At 37.6% G+C, this 21,665-nt stretch overlaps 1 protein-coding gene across 1 annotated transcript in view; it reads right to left on the bottom strand.

Annotated features, from left to right (window-relative positions):
• Positions 1-21,665, bottom strand: part of ABCC9 (ATP binding cassette subfamily C member 9) — a 229,938-nt gene that overhangs the window by 88,337 nt on the left and 119,936 nt on the right. Inside the window, exons 18-21 of the mRNA XM_058443111.1 lie at positions 14,079-14,119; positions 12,836-12,978; positions 6,283-6,391; positions 1,179-1,286 (exon numbers count right to left, since the gene is read on the bottom strand). Of these exons, the coding sequence (XP_058299094.1) occupies positions 1,179-1,286; positions 6,283-6,391; positions 12,836-12,978; positions 14,079-14,119 (401 nt within the window). The remainder of the gene's footprint in view (positions 1-1,178; positions 1,287-6,282; positions 6,392-12,835; positions 12,979-14,078; positions 14,120-21,665) is intronic.

Consider the following 21,665-nt stretch of genomic DNA (forward strand, 5'->3'; position numbering starts at 1 on the left):
AATACATTAGTTGTTATCTGGGCATAGTTGGGAAACAACAGCATAGAGGACCCTTTCCAATCTCTCATTCCTTATCTTTTCATAGCCCCTAGTTCACACTCTGCCTGAACATTATAATTGCTTAGGGAACAACACATACACACACACACACACACACACATTTTTTTAAAGCTTTCTAGGTGATTCTAATGTATAGCCAAAGTCAAGAATCACTAGAGCTCTCTTTAAAATTCATATGTGACATATCCTTTTAACCCCAAAACAACCACACTAAAATGGCATGTCCACCTCAAGATGGGCAAACCATGGCTCAATGAGGCATAGTAATTTGCCCAAATATCACGCATCAAATTAGTGGAAAACGGAGGGCTAGCACTAGCTTGTTCCACTCAATCACATGTTTGTTCCGATTATGAAGTGGCTATTGTGGGAAGGTATTGTGTCAGGTGTCAAGGAGAGAGAGACCTAAACATAGCTCTTGGCTCTACTATACACCCCATACTGAGCCTCCCCCTCTCTCTGACTGGCCTAGGCTGTGCAGGGGAATTGGATATCCTCCAGTAGCCAATGCAGCCAGTTTGGTAAGTTTCCAGGACTCTGGCAACTCCCATGGATGGAGGCCTTTGACTGCTGCCGGCAGCTCTCCCAATTCCTGCACAACACTGATTACTCCCTCTTATCCCCAACTCTCGGTTGCCTGTTCCGCCTTAACTTAAGCACAATGCCTGGGGAGAGTCCAAATAGCCAAGTTTGAAATGAGATCAAGGGCAGTACCGGGAAACTGGTGAATGCATACACTAGTCTGAGTCTCCCCTGATTGAAAACAATGACTATCTAATTTATATTCCTGAAATTTGAATTTATAATATTGGTATTCTCATGAATCAGTTTATTTCGTTGATAAACATAGGAATACCAGAAAAAATACATGCGACACTAGCTTCTAAAGCAGATTCAGAAGAAAGTCACATTCTCTGGTTGTTGAAACGTGCTGCTGGAGCAAAAATTGTGGTTGGGAGATGAGGAAGAACTGACAATTACAACTCAGAATTTTTTTTTTAATGTTATTAGGGTTAATGACAACTGTAAAAAGAAAAAGGACACTTTCGCAGAACTACACCATAAAGTAGTAACATAAATGTTTCTATTCATGTAAGAATCCAGGAAATAAAAATAACCTTTATTGCAATGTCCTCTGTTTCTGCGGGACGTAGACGCCGTGTTGATTGCTCATAGCTGTCCAGGTGATATCTTCCAGGCTGTTTCCTGTTTATAGTTTTTGGCTGCTGCATTCCAAATGGAAAAGAACACAAGTTGAAGCTTTATTTAAAAAATGAAGTTTTACTGAACATTTACTCACATTGCTAAGTTCCAAGAAAAAGAAACAAGTGGATGTCATATTTTAATTATTTCAATGACTCCTTCATAAAAAAAAAAACAAAAAAAGTGAAAAATTCTTAAGCTATAGTTAAACCTCATTCACATGCCTCTTGAGAAAAAATGAAAATATGAAAATAGGATACTTGCAAATGATGGAAGTTAAAGTACAGAGTCTCAAACTAAGTTTTGGATAATCTTTCTCCAATGATATGGATGGATTATGCCCAGGCAATAAAAACAACTGTGTGGTGTTAAAAGGTGATCAGATTAACTCAGGTCAAACTAGAATCCATTCATTAGGCTATCATATGGTTTGGCTTTCGTGGGAGGTACCCAGTGGGAGGTAATTGAATCATGGGTGTGGGGGTCTTTTCCCGTGTTAGTCTCGTGATAGTGACTAAGTCTCAGGAGATCTGATGGTTTTACATAGGGGAGTTCCCCTGCACATGCTCTCATGCCTGCCACCATGTAAGATGTGCCTTTGCTTCTCCTTTGCCTTCCACCATGATTGTGAGGCCTCCCCAGCCATGTGGAACTGTGAGTCCATTAAACCTCGTTCCTTTATAAATTACCCAGTCTCAGGTATGTCTTCATTAGCAGTGTGAGAATAGACTAATACAGCTATCAGGCTTGTAAACATTCCACCCATACATTATTGATTATTCTCTGAATCATGAGGATTTTTAATCTGATACACTCACATAAATCAGATTGAGCTACACAGTACCCAGCATCTGCTATGTATTGACAAAAGCATAAAGATCTAGATTTTTTTTTTTGTCCAAAGATATTACGGTGTTTCATCAGGAGATCCACAAGTCTTATAGAATGATCTAGTCTATCTCGAATGTTATAGCCCTATTCCTAGTCAACGGACTAAGACATCCATTATAAAGAGGATGCCAGCTGAGGTGTGACAGTCTTCGCATATTTAAGATGAATGTAAGTCATACCTAGAAATTTGTCATTCTCTAATTTTTTAGTTCAGTTTCACACAGAGATAAATGCCTAAAGAGAAAGTAGAATATTTAGCTCATAAACATCTAATCTGGAAAAATTTTTAAGCTCAAAATTTCTTCCAGAAATATATTGAGTCAGTATTTCAACATAAATAATTAACTTTTTTTTTTTTTTTTGGAAACAGAGTCTCACTCTGTCACCCAGGCTGGAGTGCAGTGGCATGAACACAGCTCACTGCAGCCTTGACCGCCCAGGCTCAAGTGATCCTCCCACCTCAGCCTCCTGAGGAGCTGAGTCTACAGGTGCATTTGCCACCATGCCTGGCTAACTTATTTACTATTTGTAGAGATGGGTTCTCCCTATGTTGCCCAGGTGGTCTCAAACACCTGGATACAAGCAATCCACCTATCTCAGCTTCCCAAAGTGCTGGAACTACAGGTATGAACCAATGCACTCAGCCATAATTATCTTCCTACTCAAATACCTTATAGAGAATATGAAGGCTATGTAATAAACACTTTAAACTGTTAAGTTACCTAGAAAGGAAAGGATTCTAGAATTGTGAAAGTTGTTGGTTTTAGGGGGTTATTTTTTGGCCTGGAACTGCAGGTTTAGCTTTTTGAAAAATCCATTGGGTTCTACTATGGGAATTAGGAATGTACTCAAATAATCAGTAACTTAATCCAAACAAGATATTGCTCTTCCAATTTCCATCAACTGGTGTTATCAGAACACCCAAACTATCAAATAGTACATTGCTAGGCTACATGCAGATAAATACACAATTTTAAAAGCCACTGAAAAGATTAGAAAGTAAGACACTAGCAGTGGTTTTGTCACACAGAAAATACTAATGTATTTTGACTTAAAACAGAGAGAGGAGGAGAATATGTTCATGTACTTTATTTTAGTTTTGTTTTTCCTTCCTACAGCCCTCACAAATACTCCTGGAAGTACACTGCATGAGAGGGAGGTTGTAGAAAGCCACTATCCTTTAGGCTAAGTATATTTTCCATACAAAACAGGTCTATACCTACATATAAAATATACTGTCTTCTAGAGTCTTTAATTCTGTAACATTATTGCCCCCACAGGTCCAAAAGAAATGACTTCATGCCCTTCACAAAACTAAGAAGAGGGTGGGAAGAGAAGATGTGTTGACAGAGATTTGAGTTGAAGTTCCACAGATGTAATATGAAGAGACTTTGGCCCTAGACTGTCACTAATTCTCCATGGAGATTCTACAGCCAAAACCACTTAACTCTAAGCTTTTACAGAATACATAGTATCTTAAGCACTCTCAAGAAGGAGTTTCCATTAGTGTTATTTTCAAACACACAGCTTTTTTCACTCCATTTTAAAAAGTTTGTCATTTGTGGTTTGGCCTATCAGCAGTGATGAATGACCCTGAAAGACATCAAGAAGTCCAGTCTGGTTTCAATAACCCTGAAGATATTGGATGCGTTTGAAGGGGATTCTTTTTTTCTTTCCAAAACTTTTTCTCAGTTCAATTTTTCTTCTATGCCACATCTCATACAAAAAAATTCTTCAGATTTCCCTAACTCCATGAACTTGAACTCCTATATCCTGTTTCTTGAGGTCATCTCACTCTGCTCATCCCCCATCTCTGAAAGACAAGTTCCTTGGTAGTCTAGGACCATCCTAAGCGTGACGAGACTGGTTCTAATCAAATATTTGACCCCCTACTACCTAAAAGTTTAGACGCTGTTTAATGCATTTTTGCCTTTGTGTCCATGTCCACACACTAACAAACAAGCATTTTGAGGCGTTGCTCCTCCAGCGTATATAAACATGGCTGGTGGTCCCTTCTCAGACAAAATCACACCTGTTCAGTAAAACAACTTAACAGAAAGTTAAAAAACAAAAACAAAAACAAACACCTCCAGAACAGCAGAAGAAAACAAGTCTAAATATAGCCACATGATTGCCTTAACTATTTTTTAGTAGTTTTAAACATGACGTAAAAAATATATAATATAGATTGATTTCCGAGGAAAAGCTTTCCAAGTTCCAATCAATTCCAGTCAGGAGACTGATTGTGTTTTTTCACATAAATGGTAAATATATTTTTTCTAATAGTAACAATTATAACTAACATTAACTTATGACTCATGGTGGAATAATGCTTTTCTACTTTGTGAAATATATTAATTTTTAAGAATTTCTTCAGAATTTTTTAGACAGTTCCTTCGAGAAAATGGTATAATCCAGTAATTGATTTAAATATTATCTAATGGCTAATGGCTAATGGTTCTTAAATTTATATCTCCAATGCTTATGTCTCTTCTTGGGTTAAGAAGTATCTCAAAACTTGCATGTGCAAAATGTACCTCGTGATTCCACCTCAACACCAATCTCTTCATTTCTCAGCCTCCCTATTTCAGTTAATGGCTATATCATCTACCCAGAAGTCAAGCCAATAACCTAGGATTCTTCCTTGAGTCCTCTTCTCCCTCATCTCCTCCATCCAATCTATCGCAAGTCTTTATCAGCTCAACTTCTAAAGTGTACACTGAATTTGATCTCCTTTTTCACAATATGCACTGCAACTGGACTAAAAGCTCTAATTCCAACCATCATCCTCTCCTGCCTATATTATTATAATGACTTCTTTACTGATCTACTATTTTACTCTTTGTCCTCCGTTGACTTCCCTCTACACAGAAAACAACAACATAATAAACAAACATAATAAACATAATAAACAACAACATAATAAAATTATATTACTCCCTACTTTGAAACCTTCCAATAATTTCCTATTGCATGTCAATAAAATCCAAACTCTTTCCATGGCTTACAAGGGCCGTCAATCATTGTTCTCACATCATCTCATCTTTCTCTTCTTCACCAGGCTCCAGCCACAGTGCCCCTCTGTTCCTTGAACACATCAAATTAATTCCTACCTCAAGATCTATGCATCTACTAGTTCTCCTGCATGGAATGCTCTTTTCCCATGACTTTTCAGGAAAGGTACCTATTTTTTATTCAGGTCTTAGCTCAAATGCTGGCTCTCTAGAAGGGCCTTTTTGGAAATGACCACCCTGCTTCAAGTACCCAATTCACTCTCTAATACCCTCTTTTATTTTCTTCACACAGTGAAACTATGTTATTGTTTTAATTTGCTTATCAATTCCTGCCTCAAGAAAGCGAATTCTGTGACAGGAAGGATATCACATGTCTTGTTCATTGCTACAACCCTAAGTCTTGGCACAAAGCACAGGACAGCCAAAAAATCTAAAAACACAGGCATATATTTTAAAAAAGCTTATTCATATTACATGTAATGCATGACAAAATAATACTGACTATGTTTCTAGATTTTATGCAGATACTAAGTAAATATTTGTATCATGGATAAATGAACTGGTCTACAACTTACAAGATTCAAGTTTTAATTCTAGCCCTACCACTTAGTAATCTTACGACTTTATTTAAGCCTCATGACATGCAAAATAAAAAGAGCTAGAAAATAAAAAAAGAGACAATGTAATGTAATTCAACTGGAAAATAAAAAGAGACGATGTAAGTGGATCAAAAGATAAAATGCATCAGAAAATATGTTTTAAACTATAAAGTGTAGTATAGCTAAATGGTATTACAAGAAAATGGTGCATGAGTAGTAAGCTTATTTTGTGTTATTTTTATATAAATTTGGAGTAACCAAACTCTCAATTTCCTTTTGAATTAAACACGTATTGTCTCTTAGGATATTTTTTTCTGGATTTATAAAGACAAGACTTATACATTTGTCTGTTGATTTTAGACTTGTGAGGTTGTAGAGAAGCAAATAGCAATTTTTCTTCACATGGGTTAAAAAATAAAGCTTATAATCTCTTCTAATCTCACTTGTATTAATCTGTCCATTCTGCTGAGAGTGTCCTCTATTCACAACTTCCATGACAAAAATAAAACACTTACAACTCCAGTGTGTTTCTTACAGGACTCAAAAGGAAGCGAACCTTCACCAGTTCGCCAACTGTCGTCACCAATCTCATCACTCAAGAGAAACTCATTCAGCTTTTGAACACTGCAAAAAGCAACAAACACAGAATAAGAGTTAACAATAAAACCACCACCAACAAAGTGCTACCTAAATAATGACTTTAACACACATTATTATGGTGAGTAGGATGCCTGTGAGAGTCATTTTTCAAGACCAGCTGGGAATTCAGCCAGGTCGAGCAAACATCCTAAATTGCCGAGGACAGAGGGGTTTCCAGGACATGGGACTTTCAGTGCTAAAATCAGGAAAATATCAGAAAAATCAGGACCACCTGTCACCCCAAATTCAACAGAACCTTCTTTGCATTTTTTTTTTGCAATTATATTCCTTGTCAAAAATAGTGAAGTTGTTTAGGAACCTGGAACAGGGTGGTTAAAAATAACAACAATGAGGAAAGTCCTCTTAGTATTCTAGTTTTACAAATGATGGGGAGGTGATATATAGAGAAGCTAAGTAACCTGCCTAAAACCACTTAGCATGTAATATGCAAGGATCTGGGATCCTTGGCCACTGCGTATCTTGCTTAAGCACTATGCATTATTCACATTTTCTGAACCTGGCAAGGAGAGGGGCCTCTAGAGTCTTGCTGCTCAAAAGTTTCAGCCAAGGACCACCAGCATCAGCATCAACTGGGAGCTTATTAAAAACAGAAAATCTCAGCCCTGCCTCCAAATATGAATCACATTATGCATTTGACCAATACCCAGAGTCACTTCATAAGCCTGTTACCATTTGAGAGGCCCTGCTCTAGAAGACTGGTTTGCAAACATTCTTTAATGTGACCTCCTTAAGCTGGGCACAGGACTCCTTGGCTCATCTACTCTACCCATTCTAATTTTCTCAAACCAGTGTCATAGGATCAGGAGCAAAAATAAATAAGTAAAACAAAGAGAACGATAATATGGTTTGTAAACATCATCCTAGAAATAAAATAACATACAAAAGGAAATTCAGTGAAGTTGCAAAGGAAAAGAAGTGCTCCTTTTGGCAAGCTAGGATGCAGCAAGTGGGAACACTTGCTTGGCACATGCAGCAGCAACTACAGGGGAGGTATTTCCTTTCATGGGAAACTAGAAAATGTATGTATGAAATAAACTGTTTCTTTTTTAAAATTTTTATTTGAACTTTAGTCAAGTTCCTCCAGACAAGTCTTCAGAACTTGTTTTTTGTGACACAATAACAAAATGAGAAAAAAGTAAATTTAATTTAGTCTGTTGCCCATGATCTTTAAGTGTTTTGGCTTTGCATGCCATAGAAACATGAAGGAAGATGAAAATCCGTTGAGACCATCTATTAGCTGTCAAATTGCACTTGCAGAGAACTAAAAGAGGTAATTATTTAGGAAGAGCTTCAGTTTGTACACTTTCTTTGAGTCTTTGATAGCAAAGTCTGACCCCATAGACTTGAAAAACAGAGTTATAAATGCCTTATGAAACATTATTTTATTCCTCTTAAATGGCAGTTATTTCTTCTTCACTTTTACAGATTGTAATTGTCATTCTGTTCTTATGTTTTGAAAAGATTTGATTTTAAGAAGTGCAGCTCTGTCAATCAAAGGAATACCTTTAAACAATCTCACACTATGTCTCTGCACAAAAAAACAAAGGGGAGAAGCCAGTCTCATCTGCCTTTATAACTCCAAATCTAGCAACGCCTGGCACGTGTCGTTCAAGGAATGGTTGTTGAATAAATCAAAGAAGGAATAAACCAATGATTCTGACATTAAGTAAAGTTGGTTGGTTCAATTCTCCATTCCCGTTCCTAGTATAGATTCAAATCACAGATCTTTCCAGTATAGACTCAAAGCTTTTATGGAATAAATGAGCCCCACTCTTCCTGAGCATTGGAAGCAATGATCCCTGACCTTGATTGGGAATGGGGACGACGTTCTCTCTTCATAACACCCCACTCTGAAACATCAATGACAAGGACCATCAATGGATGCCAATACTAACCCATCTGTGAATCTCTTACTTCCCTTCCCCTCCCATGTCCCCAGTCATTCTAGGCTCTCTGGCTGAGGATCTCCAGCACTGCTGTTTTGTCATTGTTGTTGTTTGTTCCATCTCTATCTCTCCCACTAGACTGTGAATTCGTTAGCAGCAAAGATTTTCACCTTCAGAATCTATCCCAATGCCTAAAATATGGCATGGTAATTCCTCAAGAAATGTCTGATGAAATAATAAATGGGTAATACAAAAAGCATTTGCTATTCATATGAAGTCCTTTCAGAAATCACAGAGGTAAAACAATTATGGAAAATGCACAAACCCTTACCAAGGGTGAAGTAATTCCCACCATGCTTCCAGGTTTATATTTTTAAAATGCAAATCTGTGCATGTAACAACCCGCTTCTTAAAGTGACAAATGGCATCCGGTCGCCTTTCAGCATCTTTAGCATCGTCTAAAAGCTGCTCAAGAGTTTACTCTCCAGCTTCATGCCTTGATACTTCCCACATCAGAACCCTTCCTCCAATGACACTGAACTACTTTTAATCTCCTGAAGATACCAAGATTTCTCACCTACTTACCCACTTCTTCCCCTTGAATATACTGCTCCCCCTGTTAAAACATGTTTTACATTTTTTCTCCAACTTGCTAAGTCTTACCTATTTTTAAGGATTCTATGAAAGAGTAACCACCTCCTTTAAATCTTTACTGACCAGATAGTTTCCCTTCTCTCTCAAAAACTTAAAGGATGGCCATTATGGGCCATAGCATTCTGTGTATAGCTTTATAACGCCATAACCCATCATACAGTAATTAGTTTCCCTTCCTGGTCTCTCTAACTAGGCTGTGGACTCCCTGCAGATTTCGGTCTTTTATCTTTGGAATTCTTAATGCCTAGCAAGGTACCTGTATCAATAAATGAATGCACATCCACAGAAGATGCTCTGAGGCATGGGGTAGAGATGAGTAAAATGGTGGTAAGATGGTAAAACGGAGATTTGTAACGTACCTAAAATATTTAGGCAACATGATGGGTACTTTTTATGTATTATCTCACTTAATTTTCTCAACCACCATAAGCAGGTAGTATTATCATGTTCATTTGACAATTGAAGAAGCTGAGCTACAGAGACACTAAATCATGTTTGAGGTCAAACAATGAGTATTTCCTGGCAGTGCCAGGATTTGAAAGCAGGTATATTTTATACCAATCAATTTGCCACTCTGCCTGTACCACCTTTCTAAATCAGTAGTTTACTATTTTCTCATTTGTTTAGATCATTCACAAAAATATTTAAGGTCTTAGTCATACATTATTTTTTCACTTCTCCAATTAGACTTTCGGTGAGTAGACACAGCTTAAGTACCCTGGACAGGTGCTATATTAACTGGGAAAACTGACTTTGTTGCCAGCAGTCACACGGGCTTTTTTTTTTTTTTTTTTTTTGTAGGAATTATAAAATTTTATAAACTGAAATACAGAGACCAGGCCAAAGTATATGCTTTATGATAAATATCAATAACAATTTATTTGACTGAAGGTGATACAGTGGACTAACCACGCATACATTCCCTTGGGAGGTACATGAGAGCAAAGACAAAAAGTTATTTCCCAACAAAGTGAAGGACTTGTTTTTCTCTTGGCAAATAGTCTCTTTGGACATAGGTATTGAATTGTGCATCAAATACAATGTACAGAAACCTAAACTCAAATTATTTGTAAAGGACATACATATTATTTTCAAAAGAGCAAAACACATATATTATTTCCTTACAAATAAAGCAAAGTGGAGAAGTGAGGCAAGCATTCTAAAAAAGAAATCACTCTTCTTCAAGCATTTTGTTATTTTAGATAATAGTTACTTTTCATTATTCTGTTTTGTGAAAGTAGACAAGTACACATCATCATAAAATGTCCAGAAAAATCAAATGGTGTGGGGTGCTGGGGGGTGTAAGGAGACAATCTGAATCACACCTGCCTCATTCTTCCATTTCATGAGGTATATACAGGTCTCAGCCATTGAATGTCATGAAGACAACTTTGGCTAATAAGCCAAACCTTATTAAAAGAAAGCATAGAATTGTTTTGGAACCAAGAATTGAACATGGTATGGAATTTTCCTCTGGTAGAGAAGTTTACAAGTCTCTTACATGCATGTATAACACAAGTTTGACAGTGTGCTTTATCCCATTCTAACCGACCAAGTTTCTAAATGTATTTAAGAGTGCATGCAGTAAGGGATTTAGAATTTCCACAGTTCCTGAAGAGGAGATTTCAAAATCAGCTGACCAAAGTCTCCGATTATAAACAGGCTGCTCAACTCACTGTGGGCCAACTGGCACTAAAGGCTGGTCACGGGTTCCCAGGCACAGAAGAAAATGCTCTAAGTCTAGTCAACACTGGGAGAGCATTGATTTGGGTTCCCAGAACTAGCACACAGTGGGAAAAAGGATTAATGTTCTCTGCTGACCAGTCATCTCTGTAGGACCTGCAATTCAACCACTGAAACTCATTTGAGAGAATCAGGCTTTTATAAGCAGATTCTGTTTGGCCTATGGCTTGGAAAATCTGGAACTGAGCCCTGAAGAAAGACTGGTCTTTATCAAACTGGCAAATGTCTTTTCCATGAGATGTGCAGAAGGGAGAGTGCTATGCAGAAATATACAGGGATATCCATCCTCCACTGTACTAGGATTTATTACCACAGAATTGTATACCATGGATTGGAGGGACACCCCTAGATTGTTTTCAGTTTTTTTTTTAATCAAGTCAAAGTCCTTTTAATGTTTGGTAATCTCCTGATTTCAGAGGTGTTATCTATTGCAAGTTATCAACTGCTTTCTATCTCCACTTATAGTACAAAGTCAAATTCCAAATAAGAGTGTAACCATGAAAGGGACAGTTGTTGAGTGGAGAAAATGAAAATAAGGACCAAAATAGCAGACTCTGGCCATTTATCAATTTTATTGTTTGAAGTAGCTTCCCTTCCAGAGCACTGCCTAATTTGGAAGTGGTGCTACAAAAAGTAGTCAGTGATCTGGACAAGTGTTTCAGAAGGCAGAACAATAAGAAAATGAGGGCAGATGTGGCCAGAAGGCTTGAGCACTAGACACTAACAGCTCTAGAACTGGTTGTTAATGAATGTCTCAGAAGTTAACATTGAAACTATGTTATACTATCATATTCTGTAAGAATTTGGCTTATAAGATGATTTATATGCATTTTAATTTCATTTGGCATTAAGTGATTGTTAAGCCAATGCAAACTATTGGTTTAAAACTGAAGATTCTGGTATTTTGAATAATAAATTCTAGTTTTCTCAGTAAGATATAGACACCAGCACAATTATCTCATTTTAAAAGTCTCACAAATGATGTTCTACGTTTCCGTCAATTGCAACATGATACTTCATATGTTTAAAGGCTCAATTTTCCAATTTTTCTTCAATATTGCAACATCTTGGCATTTCTTTCAAAAGCCAGATATAAATATGCTAATGACTGTTTACAAAGCATTCTGAGGTTTTGTAGGTTTATAAAGAGCATATATCTAAAAAGAAAAATTCCTTTTTAAGACTGCCTTATTTATGGGAGCATAAGACATATAGACTATGGTATAAACAGTGTATCATCTAGTTTGGTAACACATAAGTAAAAATGGTGGAAAAATGGTCTTATCATATCACATCTATTTTTATAGCTGTGCATTATGAAAAATTATAAAGAGACAAAATCTGCACTTGTTGGAAACACCATAGAAGCATATTTAAATGAGCAAAATACAAAATGGTTTTACAATTCTTACCATTTTCAGAGACTTTAAGCCTGGATTTTTTTCCAGATTAAACTAAAATTAAAATAGTAAATGTGATGATGTGAACATTCTCTGTCACTATTGTTGCCAATATAAACTGGCACAGCTTCAGTGGAAAACATTATGGCTGTATTCATTTTTAAAAATCTTAAAAATGTGTGCCCTCTTTGACCTACCACTACTTCAGTGGAAAGCAACATATTCATCAAGGACCTCAAAGATGTGCATATTATTAGAACTAGTATCCCCACTTCTAGAAATCCAACCTGAGAAAATCATCAGAGAAAAGTTTATAGATAAACAGAGATGCGTGAACTTCAATGTTATTGACGTTAGGGAGGAAATAGAAACATTCTAAATGTTCAATAAAAAGATAATTGTTAAATAAATTAGAATATTTCCAACATAGAATACTACATAGTCATTAAACATGGGGTATTATAAAACTTAAGTGAGGGGAGAATAATAAAAAAAAAAAGTGTAATCGGGAGACAAATCCTAGATAAATTTAAAATTTTTGTTTTGAAAAATTATTTTTACATGAAATAAATAAAAGACTGAAAAGTAGCATACCACAATTTTCACAATGGTTGTCTCCTGGCAGTGATTTTAATGTTCTTTTTTATATTTTTTCAAATACTCCTATTAGCACACATCATTTATATTATCAATAAGCAAAAAATGTCAGACACTTCAGTGCATACCTTATGATGGCTTTGACTGCAAATCTGACCACTGTGGAGAGCAGGAACAGTGGTGTGACCAGGATATGGAAGAGAGACAGTGAAGCAAAGGCCTCTGCAGGTTTCAGATTGTTTCCACTGGCATACGCGTGGGTCACAAATGTCTGTGCAAAGAAAGGAGTTCTTTAGAGAAAGCTGGAAAAAGTTTCTCACATGCGTACATTCAGTCTTAGAAGCCTAACATATTCTGCTATGCCAGTATGTCCATTGTAACTATGATAACAATGACTTCATCCAAAACTCCCTAATTAAAACAATGCTTGCTTTTGGTGAGTCCTGAAAGGCTTACCTGCAATTATAGTGGCAAACTTATGAGAAAGTTAGAAAAAAATTCTACTTACAGGTGAGGTAATTGACCCTGTCAAGTTACTAAGTAGGGGGAATAAAGGGATGGAGAACCCAGAGTTTTCAACAACCAGTCAAGCCCTTTCCAAGCAATACTAAATATTCCGGGAGAAAAAAGAATGTTCTGTTGTTTTGGGATCCTCACTGTGGATCTTTACTAAAACTGTCAGCATTAATATCCAAAGAAGACTTATTTACATTTTTTTTTTTTTGAGACATGGCATCACTTCATTGCCCAGGCTAGAGTGCAGTAGCGTGATCATGGCTCACTGCGGCCTCGACCTCTCCAGGCTCAGGTGATCCTCCCACTTCAGCCTCCCAGTCAGCTGGGACTACAGGCATGCGCCATCATGCCCAGCTAATTACATTTCTACAAATAATAGCAGTTGCTGAGTTTGTCATTTTAGTATGAAATATAATGCAATTATTTAAGATTTTCTGGTTATTGATCTAGCTCCATCTTGTTGTAAGAGTGTCTGGGAACCAGATCATTGAGATTAGACCAGTTAATTCCCAACCACTGTGCATTTTGCAGTGTTTCCAAATGTACCAGCATACATTTGGCAATGTTTTGATTGTTGTAACTGGGGTTGCTACTGGCACCTGGTAGCTAGAAGCCAGGGATGCTGCTAAACGTCCTAACACAGAGGGCAGCCCCTAGAACAAAATTTATCTGGATCAAAATGTCCATAGTGTCTTTATTGAGAAACACTGGATTAGAACTCTTGCAATGGAGACTGCAATAGAGAGAAGTCACAGAGGTGAGGTAGTATATATTACTACCCACACATTCTTGCTCATAAATCATTTATAAACACTGACTTGGTTTCATTTCCAAAAGCGAGAGAAAGTGTCTTACAGCAAGAACAGCCGCTATGGGAATTGCTGCATTCATGAAGACTGTGGAAAGAAATAAAGTGCATTAGTTTCATTGAACTGTGAAAATATTTTCAGTAACTTTAATCATCTATTATTGCTTTAACTTTCTTTGAAGACAGGAAGGACAAAGAGTATTAAATGTCATTTTGTCTGGAGTCCACAAACATTTTCCATTTAATATCTACTTGTGTGCAGTTTTATGAGCTCCCATACATTAGTCTTAACCAGTATGTTTTTCTTTATTGAATTTTTTTCTTATGAAATGTTACAAACAAAAGAATTCATATAAAATCATCCTTTAATGATAAAGATTATTAGAATTTAACAAATGTGTATTCTAGAGAAGGGTTACAGTCTTTTGTTTAGTCCACTAGACTAATTTAAATATCAGGTTATTACACAGATTAAAAACAAGAATTTGACATCACTTCAAGTTCTCTTTCCAGCAGTGATATTAATATTCATTTATGGCCCTTTCAGTTAATAAAATAACTCCATATCCTGGACTCTCTGTGTGTCTAAATATCTCTCCTGGAATATATTTAACTTTCATTGGATCAGCATGATATGCCTAGTTGAAATAAGAAAAACTCACATTTTAGCCTGAAATACTAGTGTTTGGAAGTAATAGTAAAAATAAAAAGCCAAGTTGATGATTTATAGTCATACAGTCATAAACTATAGAATTTTAGGAACCAAGAAACCAAAGATGAAGTGAATTGTTGGTAACAGAGCTAGGCAACAGCAGAGTGAGAAGCTAGAATCTAATTTTCTTAACAGTAGAGGACTCGGATTTTAAAAATCATCCACTCTCAGGGATTATCCTTACCACTGTACATAGAACAGAATTAGACTGTGCTTTTGCAAGTCCAGATATGATTTAGTTGTCAAATATAGACTCTTGTACAGTACCGCGAATCCAAACACTGATCTGAGTTTTGTAATAACACAGATGAGGAGCCACATTTCTGCCGTGGTGTATATTCCTTTTTATGGCTGTATAGTATTCCAGTGTGTATATACCACATTTTCTTTATCCAGTCTATCACTGATGGACATTTGGGTTGATTCCATGTCTTTGCTATTGTGAATAGTGCTGCAATAAACATACACATGTATGTATAGAATAATTTACGTTCCTTTGGGTATATACCCAGTAACGAGATTGCTGGGTCAAATGGTATTTCTGGTTCTAGGTCTTTGAGGAATCACCGCACTGGTCTTCCACAGTGGTTGAACTAATTTACATTCCCATCAACAGTGTAAAAGCATTCCTGTTTCTCCACAGCCTCACCAGCATCTGTTGTTTCTTGACTTTTTAATAATTGCCATTCTGACTGGCATGAGATGGTATCTCATTGTGGTTTTGATTTGTATTTCTCTAATGATGAGTGATGTTGAGCTTTATTTCATGTTTATTGGCCACATAAATGTCTTCCTTTGAGAAGTGCCTGTTCATATCCTTTGCCCACTTTTTAATAGGGTTTTTTTCTCATAAATTTGTTTAAGTTCCTTGTAGAGTCTGGATATTAGACGTTTGTCAGATGGATAGAATGCAAAAATTTCCTCCCATTGTGTAGTTTGTTCACTCTGATGATAGTTTCTTTTGCTGTATTTTCACCCTATATTCTAAGTGTATTCTTTTCTTTTAACCTGCTTTATAGCAGATGAGTATCAAGCACTTGACACAGTGTCTGAGATGGAGTGTGCACTCAATAAATGTTTGTATTATCCATTATCTTCTTTAATCTTTACAATCCTACATGGTAGATATTATTACTAGCTCATGTTACAGATGAAGAAACTGAGGCTAGGAGGATATAAGTAATTTTCTCAAGGCCATTCTACTACAAAGTGTCAGAGCTAGGATTTATAGCCAGCTCCGTTCAACTCACCACCAACAAGATTGTACTGAACAAAATAATAAAACTTGAAGTGGTCAAACTGGAATTTTGCTCCATTGACTCAAGAATCCCAGCTGCCTATCAAGAACACAGGATAATGTATTTTCCCCCTCATGACTTCTTACTGCTCTCCTCTAGGATGACCTCCTCTACCCTCTCTCTTCTTGTATTTGACTCAAATACCAACACAACTCTCACCTCTAGAGACACACAAGCTGGATTCACATCTCACCTCAGTCCTTTAGTAGCTGGATGATTTGAAAGAAGTTCAGGTTACCTAAGTTCTTTATATGTCAATCTTTTAATTCTAAAGTGGAGTTAATAATAAAATCTAGGCTGGGCATGGTGGCTCATGCCTGTAATCCCACCACTTTGTGAGGCGGAGGCACTTGAGCCCAGCAATTAAAGGCTGCAGTGAGCTATGTTTGCACTGCTGCACTCTGGCCTGGGTGATAGAGTGAGGCCCTGTCTCAAAAAATATATAAAAATAAATAAATAATAGAATCAAAACCACTGGGCTGTTGTAATAATTAAATGAGATGGTATATGAAAAACCACTTATGGCAATAATTAGCTAAGTATACTCTCAATATATCTTTGTTGTTGTTGTTGTTGTTATTCTTGGCTGCATCCATCCTTCTTATGAGAATTTCAGTCCCCTGAAGAGAAGGATGTTTTGAAGGGGTCACCAACTTAGAGTAGTACAATATAAGCAAGTGAATCTTGATCATCCTGTCTTCTAACATTTTGACACCATGTTAGTGGTGCATTGCTGTAAGATAAAACTCCTTCCAACTTTATGTCTAATGCATCAAGCATTAGGGCTAGAATAAAGGGGCTATATAAGCCAAATATTTTCTCTAAATCTATTTCACAAAAGAAATGGTTATAATCTTTAAACTCTAAAGGAGTTTATAATTCAAGAGGAAACAATACGTAAACTTCCAAAATTTTAATTTGTTAAAGGTCTTGGGAGCAACAAAGATGAGCAAAACTGACACATAAATCAAATCAAATATTAGTGGGAGTAGTTTTGCTAAGTTTGTGTAAAGTATACTAACATAAACCCTATTATTCATTAGAATACTCAGCCACACTTTGAGGGAAAAAAAAGCAATATTTTTGAAACAGTTTCCTTTAAAAGTTAGAGTTGAGGATGAAAGAAGTCTGTTATTTCGAAATTTTTGAAAATATATTGGAAAAAAGGGTTTTCTGTGAACGAAGTTTTGCTTCCTTCACCTGAAAACGATATTTTTTCTCCTCAGTTTTCAAAAATGGCTAAGTGTTCTTGACAATCTTCAAGAAAATATCATATCATAAGCTCCCAAGGAGACAAGTTAAAAAACTGCAAATATTTTTAACCCTTTTCCCATTTAGAAAAAAATAAAGTGTATCTCACTGCCAGTACTCATTTAGTTTTACAGACACACTCTTTGAGGCTGAAGCAAATCTGATTTATTTTTAATGTGAAAATAAAATGTAAAAACTGTTCTTGGAGTTATTTCTAAACAGAACTAACAAGAGAATCATTGCGATCATCTGAATCATCTATTTAGGAAAAAACCGAATTCATCAAATGAATCTTTGGCCAATGCTGTTTGAGAAAGATGTTAACATCACACGTAAGAATGCTATGATTTCGAGGGGGTTCCAAGATGGCCAAATAGGGACAGCTCCAGTCTACAGCTACTAGTGTGAGTGACGCAGAAGACGGGTGATTTCTGCACTTCCAACTGAAGTACCAGGTTCATGTCACTGGGGCTTGTCAGACAGTGGGTGCAGGACAGTGCGTGCAGCCCACCAAGTGTGAGCCAAAGCAGGGCGAGGCATCGCCTCACCCGGGAAGCACAAGGGGTCAGGGAATTCCCCTTCCTAGCCAAGGGAGGCTGTGACAGATGACACCTGGAAAATTGGGTCACTCCTACCCTAATACTGCGCTTTTCCAACGGTCTTAGCAAACGGCACACCAGGAGATCATATCCCGTGCCTGGCTCGGGGGGTTCCACACCCACGGAGCCTCACTCATTGCTAGCACAGCAGTCTGAGATCAAACTGCAAGGTGGCAGCAAGACTGGGGGAGAGGTGCCCGCCATTGCTGAGGCTTGAGTAGGTAAACAGAGCAGCCGGGAAGCTCAAACTGGGTGGAACCCACCGCAGCTCAAGCAGGCCCTGGCTGCCTCTGTAGACTCCACCTCTGGGGGCAGGGCATAGCCAAACAAAAGGCAGAAAAAATCTCTGCAGACTTCAATGTCCCTATCTGACAGCTTTGAAGAGAGTAGTGGTTCTCCTAGCATGGAGTTTGAGATCTGAGAACGGAGGGACTGCCTCCTCAAGTGGGTCCCTGACCCCCGAGTAGCCTAACTGGGAGGCACCCCCAGTAGGGGCAGACTGACACCTCACACGGCCAGGTACCCCTCTGAGACAAAGCTTCCAGAGGAACCATCAGGCAGCAACATTTGCTGTTCAGCAATATTCGCTGTTCTGCAGCCTCTGCTGCTGATACCCAGGCAAACAGGGTCTAGAGTGGATCTCCAGCAAACTCCAGCAGACCTGCAGCTGAGAGTCCTGACTGTTAGAAGGAAAACTAACAAACCGAAAGGACATCCACACCAAAACCCCATCTGTACGTTACCATCATCAAAGACCAAAGGTAGATAAAACCACACAGATGGGGAAAAAACAGAGCAGAAAAACTGAAAATTCTAAAAATCAGAGCACCTCTCCCCTCCGAAGGAACACAGCTCCTCGACAGCAACGGAACAAAGCAGGACAGAGAATGACTTTGACAAGTTGATAGAAGAAGGCTTCAGACGATCAAACATCTCCAAGCTAAAGGAGGAAGTTCCAACCCATCACAAACAAGCTAAAAACCTTGAAAAAAGATTAGACGAATGTCTAACTAGAATAACCAGTGTGCAGAAGTCCTTAAATGGCCTGATGGAGCTGAAAACCATGGCAGGAGAACTACATGATGCATGCACAAGCTTCAGTAGCCGATTTGATCAACTGGAGGAAAGGGTATCAGTGATGGAAGATCAAATGAATGAAATGAAGCAAGAACTTTAGAGAAAAAACAGTAAAAAGAAATGAACCAGCCTCCAAGAAATATGGGATTATATGAAAAGACCAAATCTATGTCTGACTGGTGTACCTGAAAGTGACAGGGAGTTGGAAAACACTGCAAGATATTATCCAGGAGGACTTCCCCAAACTAGCAAGGCAGGCCAACATTCAAATTCAGGAAATACAGAGAATGCCACAAAGATACTCCTCGAGAAGAGCAACTCCAAGACATAATTGTCAGATTCACCAAAGTTGAAATGAAGGAAAAAATGTTAAGGGCAGCCAGAGAGAAAGGTTGGGTTACCCACAAAGGGAAGCCCATCAGACTAACAGTGGATCTCTTGGCAGTAACTCTATAAGCCAGAAGAGAGTGGGGGCCAATATTCGACATTCTTAAAGTAAAGAATTTTCAACCCAGAATTTCTTATCCAGCCAAACTAAGCTTCATAAGTGAAGGAGAAATAAAATCCTTTACAGATAAGCAAATGCTGAGAGATTTTGTCACCACCAGACCTGCCCAAAAAGAGCTCCTGAAGGAAGCACTAAACATGGAAAGGAATAACTGGTACCAGCCACTGCAAAAACATGCCAAATTGTAAAGACCATCGATGCTAGGAAGAAACTGCATCAACCAACGAGCAAAATAACCAGCTAACATCACAATGACAGGATCAAATTTACACATAACAATATTAACCTTAAATGTAAATGGGCTAAATGCTCCAATTAAAAGACACAGACTGGCAAATTGAATAAAGAGTCAAGACCCATCAGCGTGCTGTATTCAGGAAACCCATCGCATGTGCAGAGACACACATAGGCTCAAAATAAAGGGATGGAGGAAGATCTATCAAGCAAATGGAAAACAAAAAAAGGCAGGGGTTGCAATCCTAGCCTCTGATAAAACAGACTTTAAACCAACAAAGATAAAAAGAAACAAAGAATGCCATTATATAATGGTAAAGGGATCAACTCAACAAGAAGAGCTAACTATCCTAAATACATATGCACCCAACAGGAGCACCCAGATTCATAAAGCAAGTCCTTAGAGATCTACAAAGAGACTTAGACTCCCACACAGTAATAATGGGAGACTTTAACACCCCACTGTCAACATTAGACAGATCAACGAGACAGAAAGTTAACAAGGATATCCAGGAATTGAACTCAGCTCTGCACCAAGCAGAACAAATAGACATCTACAGAACCCTCCACCCCAGATCAACAGAATATACATTTTTCTGAGTCACACCTATTCCAAAATTGACCACATAGTTGGAAGTAAAGCACTCCTCAGCAAATGTAAAAGAACAGAAATTATAACAAACTGTCTCTCAGACCACAGTGCAATCAAACTAGAACTCAGGATTAAGAAACTCACTCAAAACCGCTCAGCTACATGGAAACTGAACAACCTGCTCCTGAATGACTACTGGGTAAATAACAAAATGAAGGCAGAAATAAAGATGTTCTTTGAAACCAATGAGAACAAAGACACAACATACCAGAATCTGTGGGACACATTTAAACCAGCGTGTAGAGGCAAATCTATAACACTAAATGTCCACAAGAGAAAGCAGGAAAGATCTAAAATTGACACCCTAACATCACAATTAAAAGAACTAGAGAAACAAGAGCAAACACATTCAAAAGCTAGCAGAAGGCAAGAAATAACTAAGATCAGAGCAGAACTGAAGGAAATAGAGACACAAAAAACTCTTAAAAAAATCAATGAATCCAGGAGCTGATTTTTTGAAAAGATCAACAAAATTGACAGACTGCTAGCAAGACTAATAAAGAAGAAGAGAAGAATCAAATAGATGCAACAAAAAATGATAAAGGGGATATCACCAATGATCCCACAGAAACACAAACTACCATCAGAGAATACCATAAACACCTCTACACAAATAAATTAGAAAATCTAGAAGAAATGGATAAATTCCTGGACACATACACCCTCCCAAGACTAAACCAGGAAGAAGTTGAATCCCTGAATAGACCAATAACAGGCTCTGAAATGAGGCAATAATTAATAGCCTACCAACCAAAGAAAGTCGAGGACCAGATGGATTCACAGCCGAATTCTACCAGAGGTACAAGGAGGAGCTGGTACCATCCGTCTGAAACTATTCCAATCAACAGAAAAAGGGGGAATCCTCCCTAATTCATTTTATGAGGCCAGCATCATCCTGATACCAAAGCCTGGCAGAGACACAACAGAAAAAGAGAATTTTAGACCAATATCCCTGATGAACATAGATGCAAAAATCCTTGATAAAATACTGGCAAACCGAATCCAGCAGCACATCAAAAATCTTATCCACCATGATCAAGTAGGCTTCATCCCTGGGATGCAAAGGCTGGTTCAACATACACAAATCAATAAACGTAATCCAGCATATAAACAGAACCAAAGACAAAAAACACATGATTATCTCAACAGATGCAGAAAAGGCCTTTGACAAAATTCAACAACTCTTCATGCTAAAAACTCTCAATAAATTGGTATTGATGGGACGTATCTCAAAATAATAAGAGCTATTTATGACAAACCCACAGCCAATATTATACTGAATGGGCAAAAACTGGAAGCATTC

Source organism: Hylobates moloch, unplaced genomic scaffold (genome assembly GCF_009828535.3).
Source record: "Hylobates moloch isolate HMO894 unplaced genomic scaffold, HMol_V3 SCAFFOLD_8, whole genome shotgun sequence".
Classification (NCBI taxonomy): Eukaryota; Metazoa; Chordata; class Mammalia; order Primates; family Hylobatidae; genus Hylobates; species Hylobates moloch.